Below are 20,987 nucleotides of genomic sequence, written 5' to 3' on the forward strand. Positions count from 1 at the left end.
GAATATGACTCTCATTCATTCCTTAAACAACCCAGAGAGGCAGGCACATCAGATGTCCCCATTTAACAGATGGGGAAACTGAGGCATAAGGCAGCTACCCGGCTTGCCCCAAGACCTCAAGGCGGGTTAGGTGGTGGAGGTGGGATGGAGACCTGGTCAAATGACACTGGCTTCACAAACACAGCCACTGTTGCTCCTTCCTAGTCAGCTGCTCAGGCCCAGCTGGGCCGCGGATAACTCCGGGGGATCCTGGCAGGCGAATCCTTCCTGGGCATGGACAGGCTGCACCACTAGCAGCTGTGCTGAAAGACTGTGGCTGCACTGCCTCTGGAACCCGTAAGAGTCTGGGCACAGGAAGGGGCACACGTGTCCCCAAGCTCCAGAAGCCCACTCTTCATTGCCCCAGCTTGGGGACTCTGCCTCTGTTCTCCACACAGCCGTCTTGAGCTGGGCTCAGAGCCAAGGACCAAGCCTCAGCCCCCTCCCCACCCAGGAGCTGGACCCTTCTCAGCACTGCAGCTGCTGCCAGAGTCCCAGCTCTCAAGCAGACACCTGCAGCTATTCCGGGGGCAGGCCCTCCCCGCCCTCAGGTCTATGGGCAGGGTGGGAGGGGACCTGCGGGGCCGAGGGTACAACTTCCTTGTGTGGCCCTCAGATGGGTCCCCCAGGAGCAAGCCCAAATCCCATCCTCCTTCTCTTCTCACATAAATGGTGGCTCCTCTCTGGGCTGGCAAAGCACCTCCCACCTTGCCTGCTTTTGCCCTCAAACCACCCGGGTCAGAACCACACCAACATAAAGGACCGTGGTTGTGCAAGGTGGGCTTTCTCTGTTTCCATCACCTGAGATCTTTCAGTTCAGTTCAGTTCAGTCACTCAGTCGTGTCTGACTCTTTGCAACCCCGTGGACTGCAGCACGCCAAGCTTCCCTGCCCATCACCAACTCCCAGAGCTTGCTCAAACTCATGTCCATCGAGCTGGTGATGCCATCCAACCATCTCATCCTCTGGCGTCCCCTTCTCCTCCCGCCTTCAATCTTTCCCAGCATCAGGGTCTTTTTTAATGAGTCAGTCCTTCACATCAGGTGGCCAAAGTATTGGAGTTTCAGCTTCAGCATCAGTCCTTCCAATGAATAGTCAAGACCGATTTCCTTTAGGATGGACTGTGGATCTCCTTCCAGCCCAAGGGACTCTCAAGAGTCTTTTCCAACACCACAGTTCAAAAGCATCAACTCTTCGGCACTCAGCTTTCTTTATAGATCTTTGATGGTGGTTTAATCGCTAAGTTGTGTCTGACTTTTGCGACCCCATGGACTGTGGTCTGCCAGGCTCCTCTGTCCATGGGATTCTCCAGGCAAGAATACTGGAGTGGGTTGCCATTTCCTTCTCTAGGGGAATCTTCCCAACCCAGGGATTGAACCTGAGCCTCTTGTGTTGCAGGCGGATTCTTTACCAACAACTACCTTGGAAGCCCAAGACAACCTTAAAGCAGGCGGTCATTACAATGCCATGTTACAGATGAGAAAATGGAGGTTCAGAGACTTTAGGTTACTTGTCTAAGATCGTGAAGTCAGTCAGGAGCCTAGGTGAGGTCTAAAGCCAGGTCTGCAAGATTAGAAAGCCTGGGCTCCTCCCACTGTCACTGGCTGCCCTTCATGCCTGCCCTTTGGCACCCAACTGGGCATTGTACTGACTGGCTCCAAAGCTCATACCTGCCTTACCAGAGCAAAGGCTCCCATCACAGAGCCAGGCTCCGTACCGAGTCCTTCATGTATCTGTATTTACACCCTCACTCCTGACTACCAGCCCATCATGTAGTCTTATTACGAGCCCATCTTGCAGGCAAGGGGAGTTATGGTATGGAGAGTGAAGTAACTGGCCTGAGATCAGAGCCAAAGGTAGGGGGTGGGGCAGGATTTTCACCCACGTGGCCTCTGTACCGATGTTATACTCATTTTATTGAGGGGCGAGTTGAGGATCAGAGAGGTAGAATGTCCAATCTCACCCCAGCCCTGGGACACACCCTCCCGGGGCAGTCTGTCCACCAGGAATTCACAGCCCACCCCTCACCTGAGCCGGGAGACCCCCGCCCCTCCCACCTTGCTCTTTTCCTGCTGGAACTCGATCTGAATGCTGGTCAGCTTGGCCCGCAGCTCCTCGTTTGCCATCTGCACCGGGTCCATCTCCATCTCGGGCTTCTCGCCCTTGCTCCGGCCTTTTTTAGACATGCTTCCTCTCGAGTCGAGATGCTGCGATCTCGCGTTCACTCCCGCCAGCCAGCAGGCACCGCTCCCAGCTCCGCCGTGCTAACCAGTCTCGCAGGGCTCAGCTCCTCTGTGTAAACCACCATCACTTGGGATCCTGGGAGAAGAAGGAGGCCAGGTCAGCAGAAGTGTGGTGGGGGTAGTGTCCCTCTTGCCTGGGGCACTCTAACAGGAGTGCAGCCAGCATTCACCGAGACCTCCCTCCCTGAGCTCGCACTGCTAACCCAAGGATGCCCTGCCATTCAAAACTGACCGAGCACTTCTCCAGCTGGGGCTGCATCAGAATCACCTGGAAGCCTAGTATGGTCCACCCCCCGAGAAATCCGATCTGCATGTCTCCCATGCTCCCAGGTGAGGTTCCCTGTGACCACTCCTCACTGGGTAGCTCTGTCTGGCCCAGTCCTGGCCTTGTCAAGATGAGACTATGCCACCGAAGCAACTGTAAGCCTTGGTCTGCAAATGTCACTGAGCCTCAGTCACCGGATGCCTGTTCCTAAGGCAGGACCCTAGGGGGTCCCACGGTATCAAGGTACAGCCCACCTGGTATCACACTGTGCTCTGAGAGCGCAAAGCCGGAGCGGGGTTAAGGACTGCACTCTGCAAACGGGGCTTTTAGACTCCTTTATGGAGTCTAACCTTTATGGTTAGTGGTTCCCTCTGCACTTCCAGGACTAGCCCAGCACTGGTTGCCTAGAACCGCCAGCTCTGGGCCCAGTGGAGGTGCCCAAGCCAGCCTGAGGCAAGACAATACAGGCTCCCAGCTCCAGCGCTGTGCCCAGCCAACCCCAGGCTGCTCTGCGCTGTGAGCCTGATTCTGGGCCCTGCTCCTCGCTCTTGCCTTGTTACTGCTTTCCATGTGACAGATGGACATTCACTTACTTCCTGTCTATTTCCTCTACACCAGGATATGAGTTTCAAGTAAGAAGGGCCTACATCTGTTTAGTTCTCTCGGTGTTCCTGTGCTTAGAACAGAGCCCAGCATACAGGAGGCACCCCATCAACACTTGCTGAGTGAAGGAGAGAATGAATGAGTGACCACAGAAGACAGTTACCAGGCACCTATTACGTGCCAAATCCTGTGATGAGAGAAGGGGAGCGTATCATCCTTGCAGGACCTAGACAGGTAGGTGTAGTTATCAGGCCCATCACAGAGATGAGGCAAGTGAGTCGCAGAGAAGCTAAGTAAGCTACCTAAGGCCACACAGCTAGTAAGTGGGGCTGGGATTAATCAACTTGGGAGAGAATTCAGAGAGAGGAAAACAAGGGGACAGTCCAGAGTGGTGGAAGACCAACTTTGGGATGTCAGGGAGGAGATACAAAATCAGCAAGGAAAACAGTAAATGAGAAGTCTCTAGATTGAAGGAGAAAAACGGAGAACCAGGGAAGCTAAGAGAACAAAGTGTTTCTAGAAGAGGGAAGGACTCGGCAGGGGCAGCTCCTGAAACGTGAAGATGGAGACTGGAAAGTGGCCATTGGATTCAGCAACATGGGGTCCGTGGCCTGGGCAGGGGCTGCTTGGTGGGGTGGGAGTTGGGAGGAAGTAGGGGAAAGTGTGGGATGGGGAGTGGGCGGGGTCTCATCAATGCCAGCAGGTCCCAGTGGGTCCGGTGAGCTAGGGACGTGGGATGGCTATGAACTCAAGTCCAGCATGACTTGCTAGCCCTGGGGGCCTGGGATGTCCATCCAACTAGGAATCTGGGAAGGCAGTAATGGAGGCCAGTTACACTGTCTTGAATAGGAGACAGCACTGTCTCTCAGCGTGCCATGGAGGTTTATTTGGGGTAATCAACCTCCCCCCCCAACCCCGGATTGATTCCAGAAAGGTACATTCTGTTTTCAGAGAAGGATGAACTCCATTTGCTCCAATAGGACTTATCAGAGCACAAACCATAATTCATTCCTCTCTCCTCTGACCTGCCTGCTCCTGCAACCGCAGAGCTTCTCAGAAATCGGCCGTGTGTCTCCCCATAGCCCGAGGAGCAGGAAGCATCTTCCAGACACCCGGGAAAGGGGAGGTTGCTCCTTCTGTTCCATCCTATGGCCCCACAACGCCCCTTCTAGGAATGCACTTTAGCTAAGCAGAGATTCGGTCTCTGGACAAACACTCGGATGTTCTTCCCAGAGACGAAACGCTCAGCCACAACAGACAGGTCAGGTAAATTACATCCAGGCGGTGAGAGCAAACCCCACAGGGAGAAAGGCCAGCATCGTAAAGAGTGAAAAAGGCAGCGTCAAAGGACAAATATGATCTGTGATCGCAATTTTCTGAACTGTGTTTGTTCATCTTTTTCATTTGGTGACAACTATGTGTGGAGCAGCTGCTCGGCACCGGGCCCTACGTTCTGGGGACATAGAGGTGAGGACGAGGTAGGCGCACCTCCCAGGTGTCGGCAGGGACAGCCTAGTGATGATGCGACAGCAGCTACTTATTCTCTTTATACTCTTTCGAGTAAACTGAATTTTCTATTACTATTTTACAGAAAAAAACAATGCCATTTTTCTTAAAGGAAGGTGAAGTGAAAGTCACTCAGTCGTGTCCGACTCTTTGCGACCCCGTGAACTATACAGTCCATGGAATTCTCCAGGCCGGAATACTGGAGTGGGTAGCCTGTCCCTTCTCCAGGGGATCTTCTCAACCCAGGGATCAAACCCAGGTCTCCTGTATTGCAGGCGGATTCTTTACCAGCTGAGCCACCAGGGAAGCCCAAGAATACTGGAGTGGGTAGCCTATCCCTTCTCCAGCGGATCTTCCGAAGCCAGGAATCAAACCGGGGTCTCTTGCATTGCAGGCAGATTCTTTACCAACCGAGCTATGAGGGAATCCCTAAAGGAAGGTGAGAGAGCCAGTTTGAGGAAACTAGCTGGTTCTAGCTGGGAAGGACAGGAGAAAGAAGCTGTTGTGGCCAGCTACCCTCCAGGTGCAATGGGACGCAGTTCCAGCTCCACCTGACTCCACCTGACTCTCTCATGGCTGCCCGGAAGGGAAAGATGCTTCCCCGAGAGGAAAGGTCCAAGACCATGCCCCCAGGACACAGCTGACTATTCTACAGGGTGCCCTTGTCACCCCAGCAAGGGGCAAAGGGCCATCCTTTAGAGAGAGGCAGACCTGGGACTGAATCTCAGCTTATACTTCCTCAGCTGGGTGGTCCCGGGCAAGTCACTGAACTTCTCTAAGACGCGGTTTTCACATCTGTTTAATAGGACCCACAGGACTGACTTCATGAAAGTGAAGGTGTTATTCAGTCACTTGTGTTTGACTCTTTGCGACCCCATGGACTATAACCCACCAGGCTCCTCTGTCCATGGGGATTCTCCAGGCAAGAATACTGGAGTGGGTTGCCATTCCCTTTTCCAGAGGATCTTTCCGACCCAGAGATAGAACCTGGGTCTCCTGCATTGGCAGGTGGATTCTTTACTGTCTGAGTCACTGGTCCTGGGCCTCCCTGAACTTCTCTAAGACTCGGTTTTCCCATCTGTTTAATGGGACCCACAGCACTGACTTCATAGGGACCAGAATTTGAAGTGCTGGCAAGGTGCCTGGCCCAGTGAAGACACTCACTAAACAAAACAAAGCTGAATCTATTAGGAGGAACAATGCCAGCCTCCAGTTGTCTACATGAAGGCCAAGGTGATCTGTGCTGGGACTGGGCACTGCTAGAAGCCATGGTATCAAGGCACAGCCCACCTGGTATCACATTGTCACAGCTTGCCAGCAGCCTGACAAATGGGAAGGCCTCTTTCCTTCCCAGCAGCCCCTCCCGTGATCGCTGAAGATGCTTGGAGAAAAGGGAGGTTTCAGATGAGGCTGTTGGCCCAGAGAGGTAAAGCACCTGCCCGAGGCAGCACAGCAGGCTGGACACAGGTAGCCAGACTGGACCACCACTCCATGAGGCCCTGAGACGGCAACCAGGCCATGGTCAGCAGTAGGAATGGGAATGGAAACCCAGGAGTGTCTGGGGGTCATGAGAACAGCGGCTATAAGTCTCCAGGCCAGTCCCAGATACCACCTTTTTATCAGACCCTGGACCGGCTGGACCCAAGGACCCCTTGGTCAAGCTTTCATGACCCTGAGAGCACAAGGGCCAAAGGACAGAGACAGGAGGCCGGGCCTGGGGATGACCCACTATATTACCCCAACCGCAGCACCCCCTGGAAAAGTGCGTTCATGCCGTCATCTCATTAGAAGCTCAGCACACATCCCCCACTTTACAGATGAGAAAACTGAGGCCTCAAAAGGGAAAGGCACAGAGACTCTCCTGCTTAGAAGCCATCTAAGGCTCAGGCTGCCTCTGATGAGAACCTGACCCCTGAAGGCATGCAAGCCTTTCAGGGTCTGAGTCATGCCACTCCCCCACCCCACCACCTCTCCCTTGCCCACCTCACATTCCAGGCCCGATACACTCCCCCAGCAGGCCACAGGGAAGGCAGTTCTCTGACAGAGAAAGCCAATTCCCCACCCCCTTTCACAGTCAACTCCCATTATGCCTCCTCCAGGAAGCCTCCCCAGATGCCCTCCACGTTGGTCAGATGCCTCCTCTGAGCCCCCACAACTACAGGCTGAGGGCTGCCCTATCTGTTTGCTCATTTGTCAGCCCCGCCTGACGAGAAACCGCTCAAGGACAGGACTTGACTTCTAGCTTTGTCTGCTTCACCCTGTGCTCAGCCTAAAGTCTGAGCTCAGTATTTCCAGGACAAATAGACTCCAATAAGCTAAGGCCAAGCCTACTGCTCTCGACGCCCACCTTCAACATCTGCCAGGCCTGGACCTCAATAATTGTTGAGATGAACGGACGCAAGAGGGGAAGGTACCCAGGGTTCTCGGCCTAATCAAACTCGGCCTTGTGTCAGGGACACACCCAAGGCCAGTCTGGCCCAAGGTTTAGAGTGTCACACAACGTCACTATGATCAGCCCACAGCCAATGACTTCTGCAAAGGCCTTGCCCCCAGGAGCAACTGCAGGTCACACTCCCATCTGCGATGAGCCTGGTGCCTGCTCTGTGCTGGGGTTTTTCGTTTAGAGCTCAGGGCAGCCCACAGAGCCCAGTAGAGCCCAGTCCTCACAGAGGAGCCCAAGAGTCTCAGCCAGGAGATGTGACTGCTTGGCACCATGCTGGGAAGGAGAGCAGACCCGAGAAGGTGCATTCCATAAGTCACACTAGCCCTGAGGGGGCGATGGAGGACCAGACAGGGTCCCGGCCATCACAGAAGTTTCTAGCCAGGGAGACAACCAGGGAAATGAACACATAAATAACCCTGGATTGTGACTGGTGCTGAAAAAAAGGAGGAAACAGGGTATTGGAACCTCTAACAAGTATCACTAAAGTCATCAGTGGAGGGAGACAATGGGTGCAAATGTGTCAGACCTCGTGGTACCTGCAGATCACAGACCGGGTCAAGACCAGCTCTAGAATGTGCAGCCCAGTGCGAAATGGAAATGCAAGGGTCTGGGTTCAAAAGCTATTCAGACTTTCATGACGATGACACAGAGCATTAAACCAAGAGGTGGGCCCCCTGACGGCCTCTTTGACCTCGCCGTGCGCCAGTGACGCTGGTCCTGGACGGGGTTTAAGCGCAACTCTGGGGGTGCTTGGTTGGGCAGCAGGTCCCAAGCAACATGGGTCAGCTTTTGGCTGATGAGGACTAGAGTGGGCTGAACGGTGGCCCCCAAAAGATATGTTCACATCCTATTCCTGGCACCCGGGAACACGCCCTGATTTAGAAAAAGGGTCTCTGCAGATGTAATCAAGTTGAAGATCCCAAGATGAGAGCATCCAAGATTAGGGTGAGTCTCAAGTCAATGACGTGCCCTTGTGAGAGACACACAGAGGAGAGGACACGCAGAAGGGAGGAGGGCCATGTGAGGAGAGAGGGGAGACTACACTGAGGCAGCTACAGCCCAAGAAGCCCACAGCCCCGACGACCACCCCACCGGAAGCCAGAAGAGGCAGGAAGTTTCCTCCCCTGGAGCCTCCAGAGCGAGCAGGGCCCCACCGACACCTTGACCTTCTGACCTCCCAAATGTGTAAGAAAGTAAACTTCTGTTGTTTTAAGCCACTCCGTTTGTGGGAATTCTTTATGGCAGCCACTGGAAAGCAATACTTTGGGAATAAGAGGGGAAAAAAGCTCAGGGGATATATTCAGCCCTTTGTTTAATGACTTAAGATAACTTAGCTTCTTAGCGCTGAGCCCTGCTGCTTTCCCGGCTGCCTTTCACATCAGTCTTAAGCCAGCACACACCACCCCCCGCAGGCAAATCTCCTGTCCCTCCTTCCTTCATGGCCTACCATCTCATGATTTACACACAAGGCTAGCAAGCTGGGTCCGCCCAGCCCAGAGCAGAAGGGAAACAAATTCACTTCACTGTGCAGCAGAAACTAACAACATTGTAAAGCAATTACATTCCAATAAAACAAAAATTAAAGAGCAAGGACATTAGAAGGGCAAAACAACAGCAGAACATACCACACAACTTGCATATGGTATTCTGCAAGAGGCAAACAGATAGGAAAATGAAAAGACAGCCAAGATTTTTCTACCACCCACCCCCCTAAAAAAATAGAGTAAATAATAATTCTCTTAACACTTAAAAAGCCTGCAAGGCCTAAAATATTAACATTCTGAGGACATCCCGTTCTTCAGTTATAGCAAATTAATAAGGTGCTCATGCTCACCGTCCACACTCTTTTCTTATACAACACGGGTGTGAAATAGTCAGTGGAAGATTCAAAAAAGTTATAAGAAGTGATAAGTAAAGTCAACCGAGTCAGGGCTGTCCTGACACGTTTTCGGGGCTCAGGTGTGAAGGGCTGGAAGGGGCACCCAGAACGAGAAGCAGGGCTCAGTCACTCAGCCCTGCCCTGCCACCAACCTCTGTAATTTCCTAGGACTTTCCAGCCACAAAGTGGAGCGGGCCATGCGTCCAGTGTGTGGGGCCTGGCATCACGGCTACCTCCAGAGCAGACCGCCTGCAGCCAGGATTCTAGGGCCTCTGCGTCCTGTCACACACCCCAGAACCCCGGAGCTGGCGGGTCTTAGAAATGATGACAGAACAGCCACTGGCCCCAGCAATCCGGGAGCGCCTGGCCGCCTGGGCCCTGTTCTACACCCTCTGGGTGGCTCTCAGTCTTTACCTTGGCCCCCAGGGCTCCTGACCCTTAAGCGTCCAGCCACCAAGCCTTGTTCTCACCGGTTCTCAGAAGTGTCCCCTCCTGCGATGGCTCTGGCCAGCCCTCACCCCTTCCTGCCTGACCGTGGCTTCCCCGTCTCCTGGCCTGCACACAGTCCCCCTCACCCAGGGGCAGTGGGGTGACCCTCCTCTGCCACTCCTTGCTGACCGCCTGCGGGGGACAGGGCCCATGGGCCCAGAGGGCAGCCCTCCATGCAGCCCTGCGGCCCAGCCTGAGCCAGCGGGAGCCACCGTGGGCCATGCCTGCCGTCCCCTCCAGTCCTCAGCACATGTCTCCCCCTGCCTGACAGAGCCAACCCTGGCCACTTACTAACTGTCCCCAAGACTCGACCCGGGCCAGGCCTCCTCCCTCTTTGGCCCCGCATGCAAGGTCGGAGTGTTCTTGCAGCCCAAGCCTCATCAGGACGACTCTCACCCACCACCTAGACTAGGAGGCCAGAGGAGTTGGGGTCACCACAGGAGAACAGACCCATTCTACAGATGAGGAAGCTGAGGCCCAGACAGGTCAAAGCCTGCCTGGGGTCACTGGGAGTGGCAGCCCAGCAGGGAGAGGAGAATTCATCACTCCTCTGACCCCACCAGGTGGTCAGCAGAGCTTGCCAGGTGCTTCAGAGGCTGTGGGGTGGGTACTACCCACGCAGTCACCAAGGCACAATGAGCTGCCCTCAGCTTGCATGGCCCCCACGGCTGGGGGTACCAGTGATGTCATTCATCACAGCAGCTGGGTGCCCCCCTCCTGGGCTGGCTGACCCTTCACCTAGTACCCCCTGATTCAGGGGCCACCGGAGCCAAGATTCCACCCCCCCGCCAGACTCTCCCTACACCCAGGGCCACCCACTCCCACTGAGCTGGGACTCACGGCCCTTGCTACCAAATCTCCCAGCAGTGAACCGTCCCACCACGGGGCCTGCAACAGGCTAACCTCCTCTGCTAGTCCAGGTTATACATTTTGCATCCAAGGAACCTCTGAGGATCCCTCTAGTGACAGGCGGGGGTGGATTCTGTTGATGTTCTACATACATCACGCAAACACACACATACACCTCAGAATGCACACATTATACTGAAACATACACCCAACATACAAGCCACACATTCATGCAAAGAAACACACACACTGCATATACACACACACACATACCACACATATACCACAATGCACACATTGTACTGAAACACACATGCAATGCACACACCACACACATACACCACAGAGGAGTGAGTACACATACACACGCTAATGACTGAATGCTTGTGTGTCTCCAATATTCATAGGTCAAAATCCTAATGTCTGATGTGATGTTATTTGGAAGGGGACCTTTGGGAAATAATGAGAGGAGCCCTCGTGAAAAGGATTAGTGTCTTTATGAACAAATAAGGTAAACAAAGACGAGGCCAGTGGGTGGGGAGCCTGGGGCCCGTCATTTCTCTGGAGGAGCCCCCACACATGGCCTTCCAGCCTCTCTCCAAAGTCCTTCCAGGGACAGGAAGGCCCCCATGGGGTCGTCTGCCCCGCAGGGCAACCTTACTTGTCAACCTGCTGTGGTCCCACTGGCTCAGAGGCAAGTCTACACAAAGTGGGGGATGCCTTGTGAGGCTCCTGCCATCAGGCCCAATGGCCACGTCTCCTTGTCTGCTTGCCCGGCTGGATTCTCAACTCCTGTGAAACCATCTTATTCACTTTACTCTCCAGTACCAAGCAACGTGCCTTCCCAGAGAGGTGTTTGGTGACATCAGGACCCCTTCTGGACGTCTGCTGAACTGTGAAAGCATCACACACGTTCTTTCACATCCAGCCCAGGCATGGCTTCACAGCTACAAAGTTCAGGCAGAAGGACATACTCTTCAAGGGATGCAGGATTCTTGAGTCCTTGGTAAAAATAATCCCCCCAACCATGAAGCCAAGCATCACTATGTAAGAACTGACTTCTGTGTGGACAGAGATGCGAATACCTGGGATAGCGGGTTTGGCTCACTTGCCAGCTGAATCCACACTCGCCTCCCACAGTCAAATATGGTTCCCAGCAAAATGACAAGCTCGCAGCATCAAGGAACTTGGTCTTGCCCTTGGGTAACCATGTTGGGTGTTGAGAGTGGCTTGGCAGGTTGAACACGTCACTCTCTCATTTGCTCAGCACAAGCTCACGGCTTGCCTCCTACATGCAGGCACTGTGCTGGGCATGGGACCACAGTACTGAGTATCTGCCCTCCCCTCCCTGCCCTTGGGATGCTGACAGTCTCTCCAGCCCGAAGCTCCCTCCTCTTAGACCCCCTGACGTTTTCCATATCTCCATATGCAGAATAGGAGGAGACCTGTCCTTTGTACCTTAAAACGGTGGAGAGACCATTAGAGTGAAATTTCTCCAAGGACCATCAGTCTTCAATCCCTAGAAAAGGAGCAGGAGGTCAGAACACCCCTTCCTTTTGATGGCAGCATCACCTGCCACTGTCACTTGTCATTGTCACCCCGGTCACAGAATCAGCACGTTCACCTTAGAAGTCAGGGTCATGGGAATGGCTGCAGCCTTCACAGCAAAGGACACCAACTTCGACAAGGACAGGAGGGCCTAGGAATCTTTGGATAGCCTCCATCACCTGGTTCTAACATGTCCAACTTGATATGTCCCAAAGAAGTAAAGTGCAGCCAAGTTCAGGGAAGGGAGGCCTTTCTGAATTTGGGAGACCCTGGAACAGCAAGACTCATGGTCAGGGGCCCACAGAGGGCACGTCTAAACTCATGGGTGCCGCCTCCCCAAAATACCAGAAAAACCGAATATTAAGGTAGCACTGCAGTTGTTTGCCCTGTGGCCACTTTGGCGAAGTCTTGCCCAGTGAAAAGGGTGGAGGGAGCCCTCCATAGGAGGAAGGAAGGGAGGAAAGATGGGAAAAAAGTGTGAGCGGGGAAGGGAAGGAAGGAAGGAAGAACACAGAAACAATGGGATCAAACTTCCAGTTTCTGGTCTGGTGTGTAAGAAACGTGGGAGTCATCACTCTCATTCATATAACAAAAAAACTGAACAAATGGAAAATCAGTCCCTTTTCTTGTATCCATCAGAGAACTGAGATCACAGGGCAAATGGCTGTAGATAGGTAAACACAAAGAAAAACAACTTACCAAAACAGTAACCCAGGAACAGAGACTTTTGTGGGAGCCAGTTCAGGTTCCTTTTACCAAATACTTCCTGTCTAGCTTTCAACAATAATAACAACAACAACAACAAAATGACAAGGCATATTAAAAGGCACAAAAAAAAAAGACCAGTTTGAAAAGACATAACAAGTGTCAGAACCGCACTAATATATGGCAGTGATGTTAGAATGATCAGACTGAGATTTTAAAATTCTGATCAATGTGCTAAGGGCACTAATGGAAAACGTAGACAACATGCAAGACTAGATGGCCACCGTCAGCAGAGACAGAAATTCTAAAGCACCCAAAACGCTGGAGATCAAAACCACTCTAACAGAGAGGAAGAATGCCTTTGATGGGCTCCTAAGTAGATAGGTCTTGGCTCAGGAATCAATGCGTTTGAAGATACATCAATACAAACTTTCCAAACTGAATGCAAAATTTTTAAAAAACAAACACACTGAAATAAACAGAATAGAATACCCTGTAACTGTGGCATAATTGCAAAAGGTGTAACATATGTATAATGGGGGAAGAGCGAAGGAGGAGCAGAAGAAATATTTGAAGCAATGATGTCTGAGAATTTCTGAAAATTACTGATCCCAATCATAGATCTGGGAAGCTCGGAGAACACCAAACAGAATAAATGACCCCAAACCTACACCTAGGTATATCATAGTGAAGCTGTAGAAAATCAAAGATAAAGAAAAATCTTGGAAAGGATCCAGAGGGAAAAAAAATAACACATATACACCAGACCAAGGTTAAGGATTAAATAGGAATACTTTATTATAAGGTACTTATACTACACATGAAGCAATATGGTGCCATTTGAAAGTAGACTTGGGTTAGTTATGTATGTGTACTGTAAACTCGAGGGTGACCACTAAAAAATAATTTTTTAAAGAGGTACAATTGACATACTAACAAAGGAAAGAAAAAAAAAATGGAAACATACACAATGCTCAATTAAAACCACAGGAAGCAGAGAGTGGAAGACAAAAACAGAAACAAACAGGATCAAAAATAGAAAACAATAACAAATATGATAGACATGAATCCAACTCTATCATTGATCACTTCAAACATCAGCGGTCTAAGGGACATAACATACAGCAAGGTGACTATGGCTAGCATAGTTAATAATACTGTGTTGCAGAGTTTAAAGTTGCTAATAGAATGGATCTTAACGTTCTCATCACAAAAACACTAATTTTTGTAAATTTGCCTGGTGACAGATAAAGACTAGATTTATTGTGGTGATCAACTTACAATATATATAAATACTGTATCGTTTGTTGCCCACCTAAAGCTATTATAATGTTACATGCCAATTATACCTCAGTAAAAAATAATCAATGGTCTAAGCGCATCAATTACAAGACAGAAACTATTAGCAGGGCTCAAAATACAAGACCCAACTACGGGCTGTCTACAAGGAAACACTGACCTTGTAGGGCTTGCATGTGAAAAGCCAGTCAACTTCCACGCATTCATCGTCAACAAAAGGAAATGAAAGCTCAAACTGACTCCCAGTGTTAATCTCTCAATGTTGCCACAATCTCTAAGCTACAACCAAAAAGGTACAACTCACCCCTTTTGAATTAAAGAAAGATCTCTGTAATACATTCAGTAAGATTAAAATTATATTATAAAAATCACACTCAAGAAGCACATTATAAAATAATGGGACCCAAAAGAACTCCAGCAATCATAATGATGGTCTAAATTAAATCACAAAGACAAAGCCCATGCCAATTAGAATTGTGAAGTTACCTATTTAGGAATCTCAGCATGTGCTCCTGAATATTTTATGAGAAAATCTCACCCCCAGCATCTCCTGCCATAAATGGGATGGCAACCCTGCTCACAACTTCTTTGTAAGATTTCAGTTCAGTTCAGTCTCTCAGTCATGTCCGACTCTTTGTGACCCCGTGGACTGCAGCACATCAGGCTTCCCTGTCCATCACCAACTCCTGGAGCTGGCTCAAACTCATGTCCATTTAGTCGGTGATGCCATGCAACCATATAATCCTCTGTCATCTTATGTAAGGCTTAGGAGACTGATAAATACAAAGATTTTGTTTCCATATGAAAAAGCTTATTTATGTTTTGAGAGGGAGAGAGAGCAAGCAAGAGAGAGATGGGGCCAATGTTACACCTAGCTCCTTAAAAAATGTACTGAAAGTCTACAAACAAATTAATCCTTCCTTGTATTTTGTAATCAGATTCCCTTTACCTTCTGAACTCTGTTCTGTCCATGGGTCTCTTTTGCAACCATGATATAAATACTCAAAATGGGTGGGGGAGGAGGTTAGTTTCAAGTTTCTTGCAGAGCTAAAAGCTCTGGGGCTAGAACCACATTCTCTGAGGCCCCTGCATCTCTGGAAGTGAGGTCCCTGCATGCTCAGCAAATCACCATTCACTTCCCTCCATTTCCCAGATTCCCCTGCAACATGTGAGGGTTACATGCCTGGTCGATGATGTGTGAGCAGCAATAACCTCTCTCCTTTCTGTGCGAAGGCACATAAGAGCCCATGTGTGTCCTCTTCTCTCTCTTCCTGCTGCACAGACCTCAGAAGTCACATGTAGAGATGGTGGCCTGACCAGACAGGGAGGGCTGGATCCCTGAATCGCTGCTGGAGGAGAGCCCCAGTGGACCTGCCCCAGTGCATGGGTGACCTAGAACTGACCTTTCAGGGTTCTTTTGTTACCGCAGCATGGCTTCACAAACCTCGCTGATACTCTCCTTGTGAAATGCCTGTCCCCCACCTTTCCACCTGTACATCTTCTTCAAAATTCAGCAGGGGCATCACCTCCCCCAGGGACCTTCCATGGATGCCACTTTCTACCCCCCAAAGAGTAGGGGGCTTCCTCTTCACACCCACAGTCCCCTGGGCTTCTCTTCCTCACAGCCCTGATCGCACTGTGTTGGCACCGTCTCCGCCACCAGACTAGGCACTCTGCGGCAGCGAGACCTTGGTGTTGGCCTCGGAGCAGCTGGCGAGTGCCAGTGAAAAAGGAAATTGCGCGTGCACACAGGTGACACTGCAGGGCCCTCCTTCATGCACACCACACGTGGCCCTGGGGTAGAGAGATAAACCTTATCCCCCCTCCTACCAGAACTTCAAGTCCAGCAGGGAAGGGGTGATGTGTCCATAAATGATCACAGCCCCAAACAGAAAATGATAACGAGGGATAACCCTCTGGGGAGATCCAGAGGCAAGAGAGGTGGCTTCCAGCTGGAGGCTGGGTGACAGAGGCAAAGTCTTAAGCTGGCCCCGGCCGGACAGCAGGACCTGGGCAGAGGGAGATGAAAGATGCAGGCCCATCTGTTTGGAGTCTGGGGGCTCGGGCAGGGTGGCGCAGTCTCCTCAGGAACCACTCCTCCCCAAGGCCCCAGCTGTGGGAGGCAGCCAGGGCTGACCCACCCCACTCCAGGGATGGGCACTTCCCAGACACAGCCTGGCCCATCCTTAATAAAAATGCCATCATGAACATAGCACTTTGCAGAGTGAAACACTCTAGTGCCCCGAATATTCACTGCATTAAAACCCTCACAAACCCTCTGGGAAGTCATTTATGGCCCCATTTTACACGGAAGGAGAGAGGATCTAAGACCCACAGCCTGCCTGGATTTGAACCCAAACCTTTGACAGCCAAGTTCACTGGTTCCTCCCCAAAGCACTGCCCAGTAGAACTTCTGGCTCCCACAAAAATGCTTACAAATGTTTTCAGATCATCACCTAACACATTGAGAGAGACTGGTGTCTTGGAATCAAGAAATAATGGGAGGGGGAGAATCACACGGTGAACGGACCACTCCTTCAGCACTTACGGGAGTGCTCTGGCTTCCGACAGGCACCTGTGAATCCATATTTAAGTCTGTTTACACCCAAATAAACAGAATGGGTGGATTTAACTCAGATGACCATTGTGTCTACTACTGTGGGCAGAATCCCTTAGAAGAAATGGAGTAGCCATCATAGTCAACAAAAGAGTCCGAAAGGCAGTACTTGGATGCAATCTCAAAAACAACAGAATGATCTCTGTTCGTTTCCAAGGCAAACCATTCAATATCACAGTAATCCAAGTCTATGTCCCGACCAGTAATGCTGAAGAAGCTGAAGTTAAACAGTTCTATGCAGACGTACAAGACCTTCTAGAACTTACACTCAAAAAAGATGTTCTCTTTATTATAGGGGACAAGAATGCAAAATTAGGAAGTCAAGAACCACCTGGAGTAACAGGCAAACCTGGCCTCAGAGTACAAAACAAAGCAGGTCAAAGGCTAACAGAGTTTTGCCAAGAGAACGCACTGGTCATAGCAAACACCCTCTTCTAACAACACAAGAGAAGACTCTACATATGAACATCACCAGATGGTCAACACCGAAATCAGACTGATTATATTCTTTGCAGCCAAAGATGGAGAAGCTCTATACAGTCAGCAAAAACAAGACCAGGAGCTGACTGTGGCTCAGATCATGAACTTCTTATTGCCAAATTCAGACTTAAACTAAAGAAAGTAGGGAAAACCACTAGACCATTCAGGTATGACCTAAATCAAATCCCTTACGATTATACAGTGGAAGTGACAAATAGATTCAAGGGATTAGATCTAATAGATAGAGTGCCTGAAGAACTATGGACGGAGGTTCGTGACACTGTACAGGAGGCAGGGATCAAGACCATCCCCAAGAAAAAGAAATGCAAAGAGGCAAAATGGTTGTCTGATGAGGCCTTACAAATAGCTGAGAAAAGAAGAGAAGCTAAAGACAAAGGAGAAAAGGAAACATATACTCATTTGAATGCAGAGTTCCAAAGAATAGCAAGGAGGGATTAAAAAAAAGCCTTCCTCAGCAATCAATGCAAAGAAATAGAGGAAAACAATAGAATGGGAAAGACTAGAGATCTCTTCAAGAAAACTAGAGACACCAAGGGAATATTTCATGCAAAGATGGGCACAATAAAGGACAAAAATGGTATGACCTTAACAGAAGCAGAAGAGATTAAGAAGAGGTGGCAAGAATACACACAAGAACTATACAAAAAAGATCTTAATGACCCAGATAATCACGATGGTGCGGTCATCCTGGAATGCGAAGTCAGGTGGGCCTTAGGAAGCATCACTACGAACAAAGCTAGTGGAGGTGATGGAATTCCAGTTGAGCTATTTCAAATCCTCAAAGGTGATGCTGTGAAAGTGCTGCACTCGATATGCCAGCAAATCTGGAAAACTCAGCAGTGGCCACAGGACTGGAAAAGGTCAGTTTTCATTCCAATCCCAAAGAAAGGCAATGCCAAAGAATGCTCAAACTACGGCACAATTGCACTCATCTCACATGCTAGTAAAGTAATGCTCAAAATTCTCCAAGCCAGGCTTCAGCAATACGTGAACCGTGAACTTCCAGATGTTCAAGCTGGTTTTAGAAAAGGCAAAGGAACCAGAGATCAAATTGCCAATATCCGCTGGATCATCGAAAAAGCAAGAGAGTTCCAGAAAAACATCTACTTTTGCTTTATTGACTATGCCAAAGCCTTTGACTGTGTGGATCACAGCAAACTGTGGAAAATTCTTCAAGAGATGAGAATACCAGACCACCTCACTGCCTCCTGAGAAATCTGTATGCAGGTCAGGAAGCAACAGTTAGAACTGGACATGGAACAACAGACTGGTTCCAAATTGGGAAAGGAGTCTGTCAAGACTGTATATTGTCACCCTGCTTATTTAATTTATATGCAGAGTACATCATGCAAAATGCCAGGCTGGATGAAGCACAAGCTGGAATCAAGATCACCGGGAGAAATATCAATAACCTCAGATATGCAGATGACACCACTCGTATGGCAGAAAGTGAAGAAGAACTAAAGAGCCTCTTGATGAAAGTGAAAGAGGAGAGTGAAAAAGTTGGCTTAAAACTCAACATTCACAAAATGTAATCACCACATTCACAAAAAGATCATGTCATCCTGTCCCATCACTTCATGGCAAATAGATGGGGAAACAGTGGAAACAGTGAGAGACTTTATTTTTGGGGGGCTCCAAAATCACTGCAGATGGTGACTGCAGCCAGGAAATTAAAAGACGGTTGCTCCTTAGAAGAAAAGCTACGACAAACCTAGACAGCATATTAAAAAGCAGACAGATTACTTGACCAACAAGGGTCTGTCTAGTCAAAGCTATGGTTTTTCCAGTAGTCATGTGTGGATATGAGAGCTGGACTATAAAGAAAGCTGAGTGCCAAAGAATTGATGCTTTTGAACTGTGGTGTTGAAGAAGACTCTTGAAAGTCCCCTGGACTGCAAAGAGATCCAACCAGTCCATCCTAAAGGAGATCAGTCCTGAATATTCATTGGAAGGACTGATGCTAAAGCTGAAACTCCAATACTTTGGCCACCTGATGTGAAGAACTGACTCACTGGAAAAGACCCTGATGCTGGGAAAGATTGAAGGCGGGAGGAGAAGGGGACGCCAGAGGATGAGATGGTTGGATGGCATCACCAATGTGATGGACATGAGTTTGAGTAAGCTCCAGGAGTTGGTGATGGACAGGAAAGCCTGGCGTGCTGCAGTCCATGGGGTTGCAAAGAGTTGGAAACGACTGAGCGACTGAACTGACTGACTGACACCCAAATAACCATGAGGATAATTAAGCACTTTTGAAATATCCTATTTCAGCACCCCAGTGATAATATCTCCTCTGGGAATGAGGAAAACGCCATTAGGGACCTAGGAGAATGTGCTAAGTGTGCACACAGAGTCACCTCATCAACCCTCACGAGCCCGAGAGGGAGGCTTGTGTGGAATACTTTGTACACGAGACAGCTCAGGCCCAGAAGGGCTCAGCCTCTGCCCATGCTCACACAGCCAGAAAGGGCCCGCGCCATCACCACTCCACCTTTCATCCCTTTCTTGCTTGTTTTTCTTCCTTTTGATGGTGCTTAAGACTAGTTAAGAGCCAAACTAACGTAAAGAATCTTGATTTCCAAGGAATGACCGGCCCAGGGAAAAAACCAAACAAATCAGGTCTGCTTCCCCTCTACTGTGGTCATCTGATTGGAACCCACGGGGCAGCAGGTCCTGACCGCACTCAGAAAGTTCCTTCACCTTCCAGCCTTGCCATCAGCACCTGCTTCCCTGTGCCACACCCGGTCAGAGGAGCCCAGCAGAGATGGGAACAGGGGTGCCCCTGAAAGCTGAGTTAAAATGAAGGAGGAAGACAGAGAGCAGTGTTAAATGACACAGTAGAAAATCCAATACTTTGTTCATGCTCACGACGAAGAGACCCTGCCTCACTCTACGTCACCTACACTCCACGGACACAGCTTCTCATTCCAGAATCTCAGGATGGCAGTGGAGTGGAGGGTTCCCGAGGGCTGGCTCTGGCATCAGACTGAGTGAGCTATCCCTCATTAGCTGTGTGTCTCTGAGCAGGTTACCTGCCCTCTCTGAGCTTCAGGTTCTCCACCCAGGAAAATGACGAAAGGAGTAACACCCACCTCACAGGGCTGGGTTGTTGTGAGTACAGCATGAGCTGCATTAAGTTGTTAATTAAGTCACAACTTAATTTTTTATTGTGATTAATATTAATGCGTATAAATAGTTAATAAGAATTACATGTTCATTGTGGAAAATGCGAAGAAGACAAAGATAAAATTAAAAATCACTTATTTTCCCACCCTTCTGGGAACAGTGGGGACAATTAATGATTAACTACTAACTGTTTCATCAGTTAATATTAATAATTAATACTCTGACACACACCCGGACATACACACACATGCAGATACACACACACACACAAACACACAACAGTTGAGGCCAGACCCATTCACCTCTGGACTCCTCTAAACCTGGGTACTTCTCTCCCTCCCCAAGGACTTCAACATTTCATTGTTCAAAGGGTTCCACTCTAAGTACAAAAACATTTGAAAACCATAATGTCAGAACATTTCATGATACTGAGAAATGTTCTTGACAGATGTTACAGGTTAAACTCCTTACCCTCCTGTAGAAATCTGTATGTTGAAGTCTTAATCCCCCAGCATCTCTGAATGTGACCTTACTGGGAAAAAAAGGTCTTTAACAAAGTAATCAGGTTAAAATGACATCATCAGAGTGGGCCCTAATCCAATATGACTGGTGCCATGTACAAAGGCGACATTTGGAAAGACAGGCACACAGGAAGGACACCGTGTGAAGATGAAGGCAGAGATCAGGGGGATGGAGCTCTAAGCCAAGGAACCCCAAGAAGGGCCAGCAAAGCCCCAGGAGCTGGGGAGAGGCCTGGATCAGATCCTTGCTCACAGCCTCTGATGGAACAGACTCCAGCCTCCAGACCTGGGAGACAGTAAGCTTGTGCCATTTCAGCTGCCCAGTGTGTGGGCCCTTCAGCCAGCAGGAAAC

General features: G+C 49.7%; 1 protein-coding gene across 11 annotated transcripts in view; it reads right to left on the reverse strand.

Annotated features, from left to right (window-relative positions):
* JAKMIP1 (janus kinase and microtubule interacting protein 1) overlaps nt 1-20,987 on the reverse strand; it is a 154,089-nt gene that overhangs the window by 73,894 nt on the left and 59,208 nt on the right. For 9 of the 11 annotated variants that reach the window (XM_081495566.1, XM_081495560.1, XM_081495714.1 and 6 more), the window contains one exon: nt 2,096-2,357. In XM_081495566.1, the coding sequence (XP_081351692.1) occupies nt 2,096-2,224 (129 nt within the window). In that variant the 5' untranslated portion in view covers nt 2,225-2,357. Of the gene's footprint in view, nt 1-2,095; nt 2,358-11,773; nt 11,835-20,987 lie in introns of all 11 variants that reach the window. The other 2 variants (XM_081496058.1, XM_081495623.1) reach the window with 1 other exon arrangement.

Source organism: Giraffa tippelskirchi, chromosome 1 (assembly GCF_054371585.1).
Source record: "Giraffa tippelskirchi isolate mGirTip1 chromosome 1, T2T-mGirTip1v1.2.pri, whole genome shotgun sequence".
Lineage (NCBI taxonomy): Eukaryota > Metazoa > Chordata > Mammalia > Artiodactyla > Giraffidae > Giraffa > Giraffa tippelskirchi.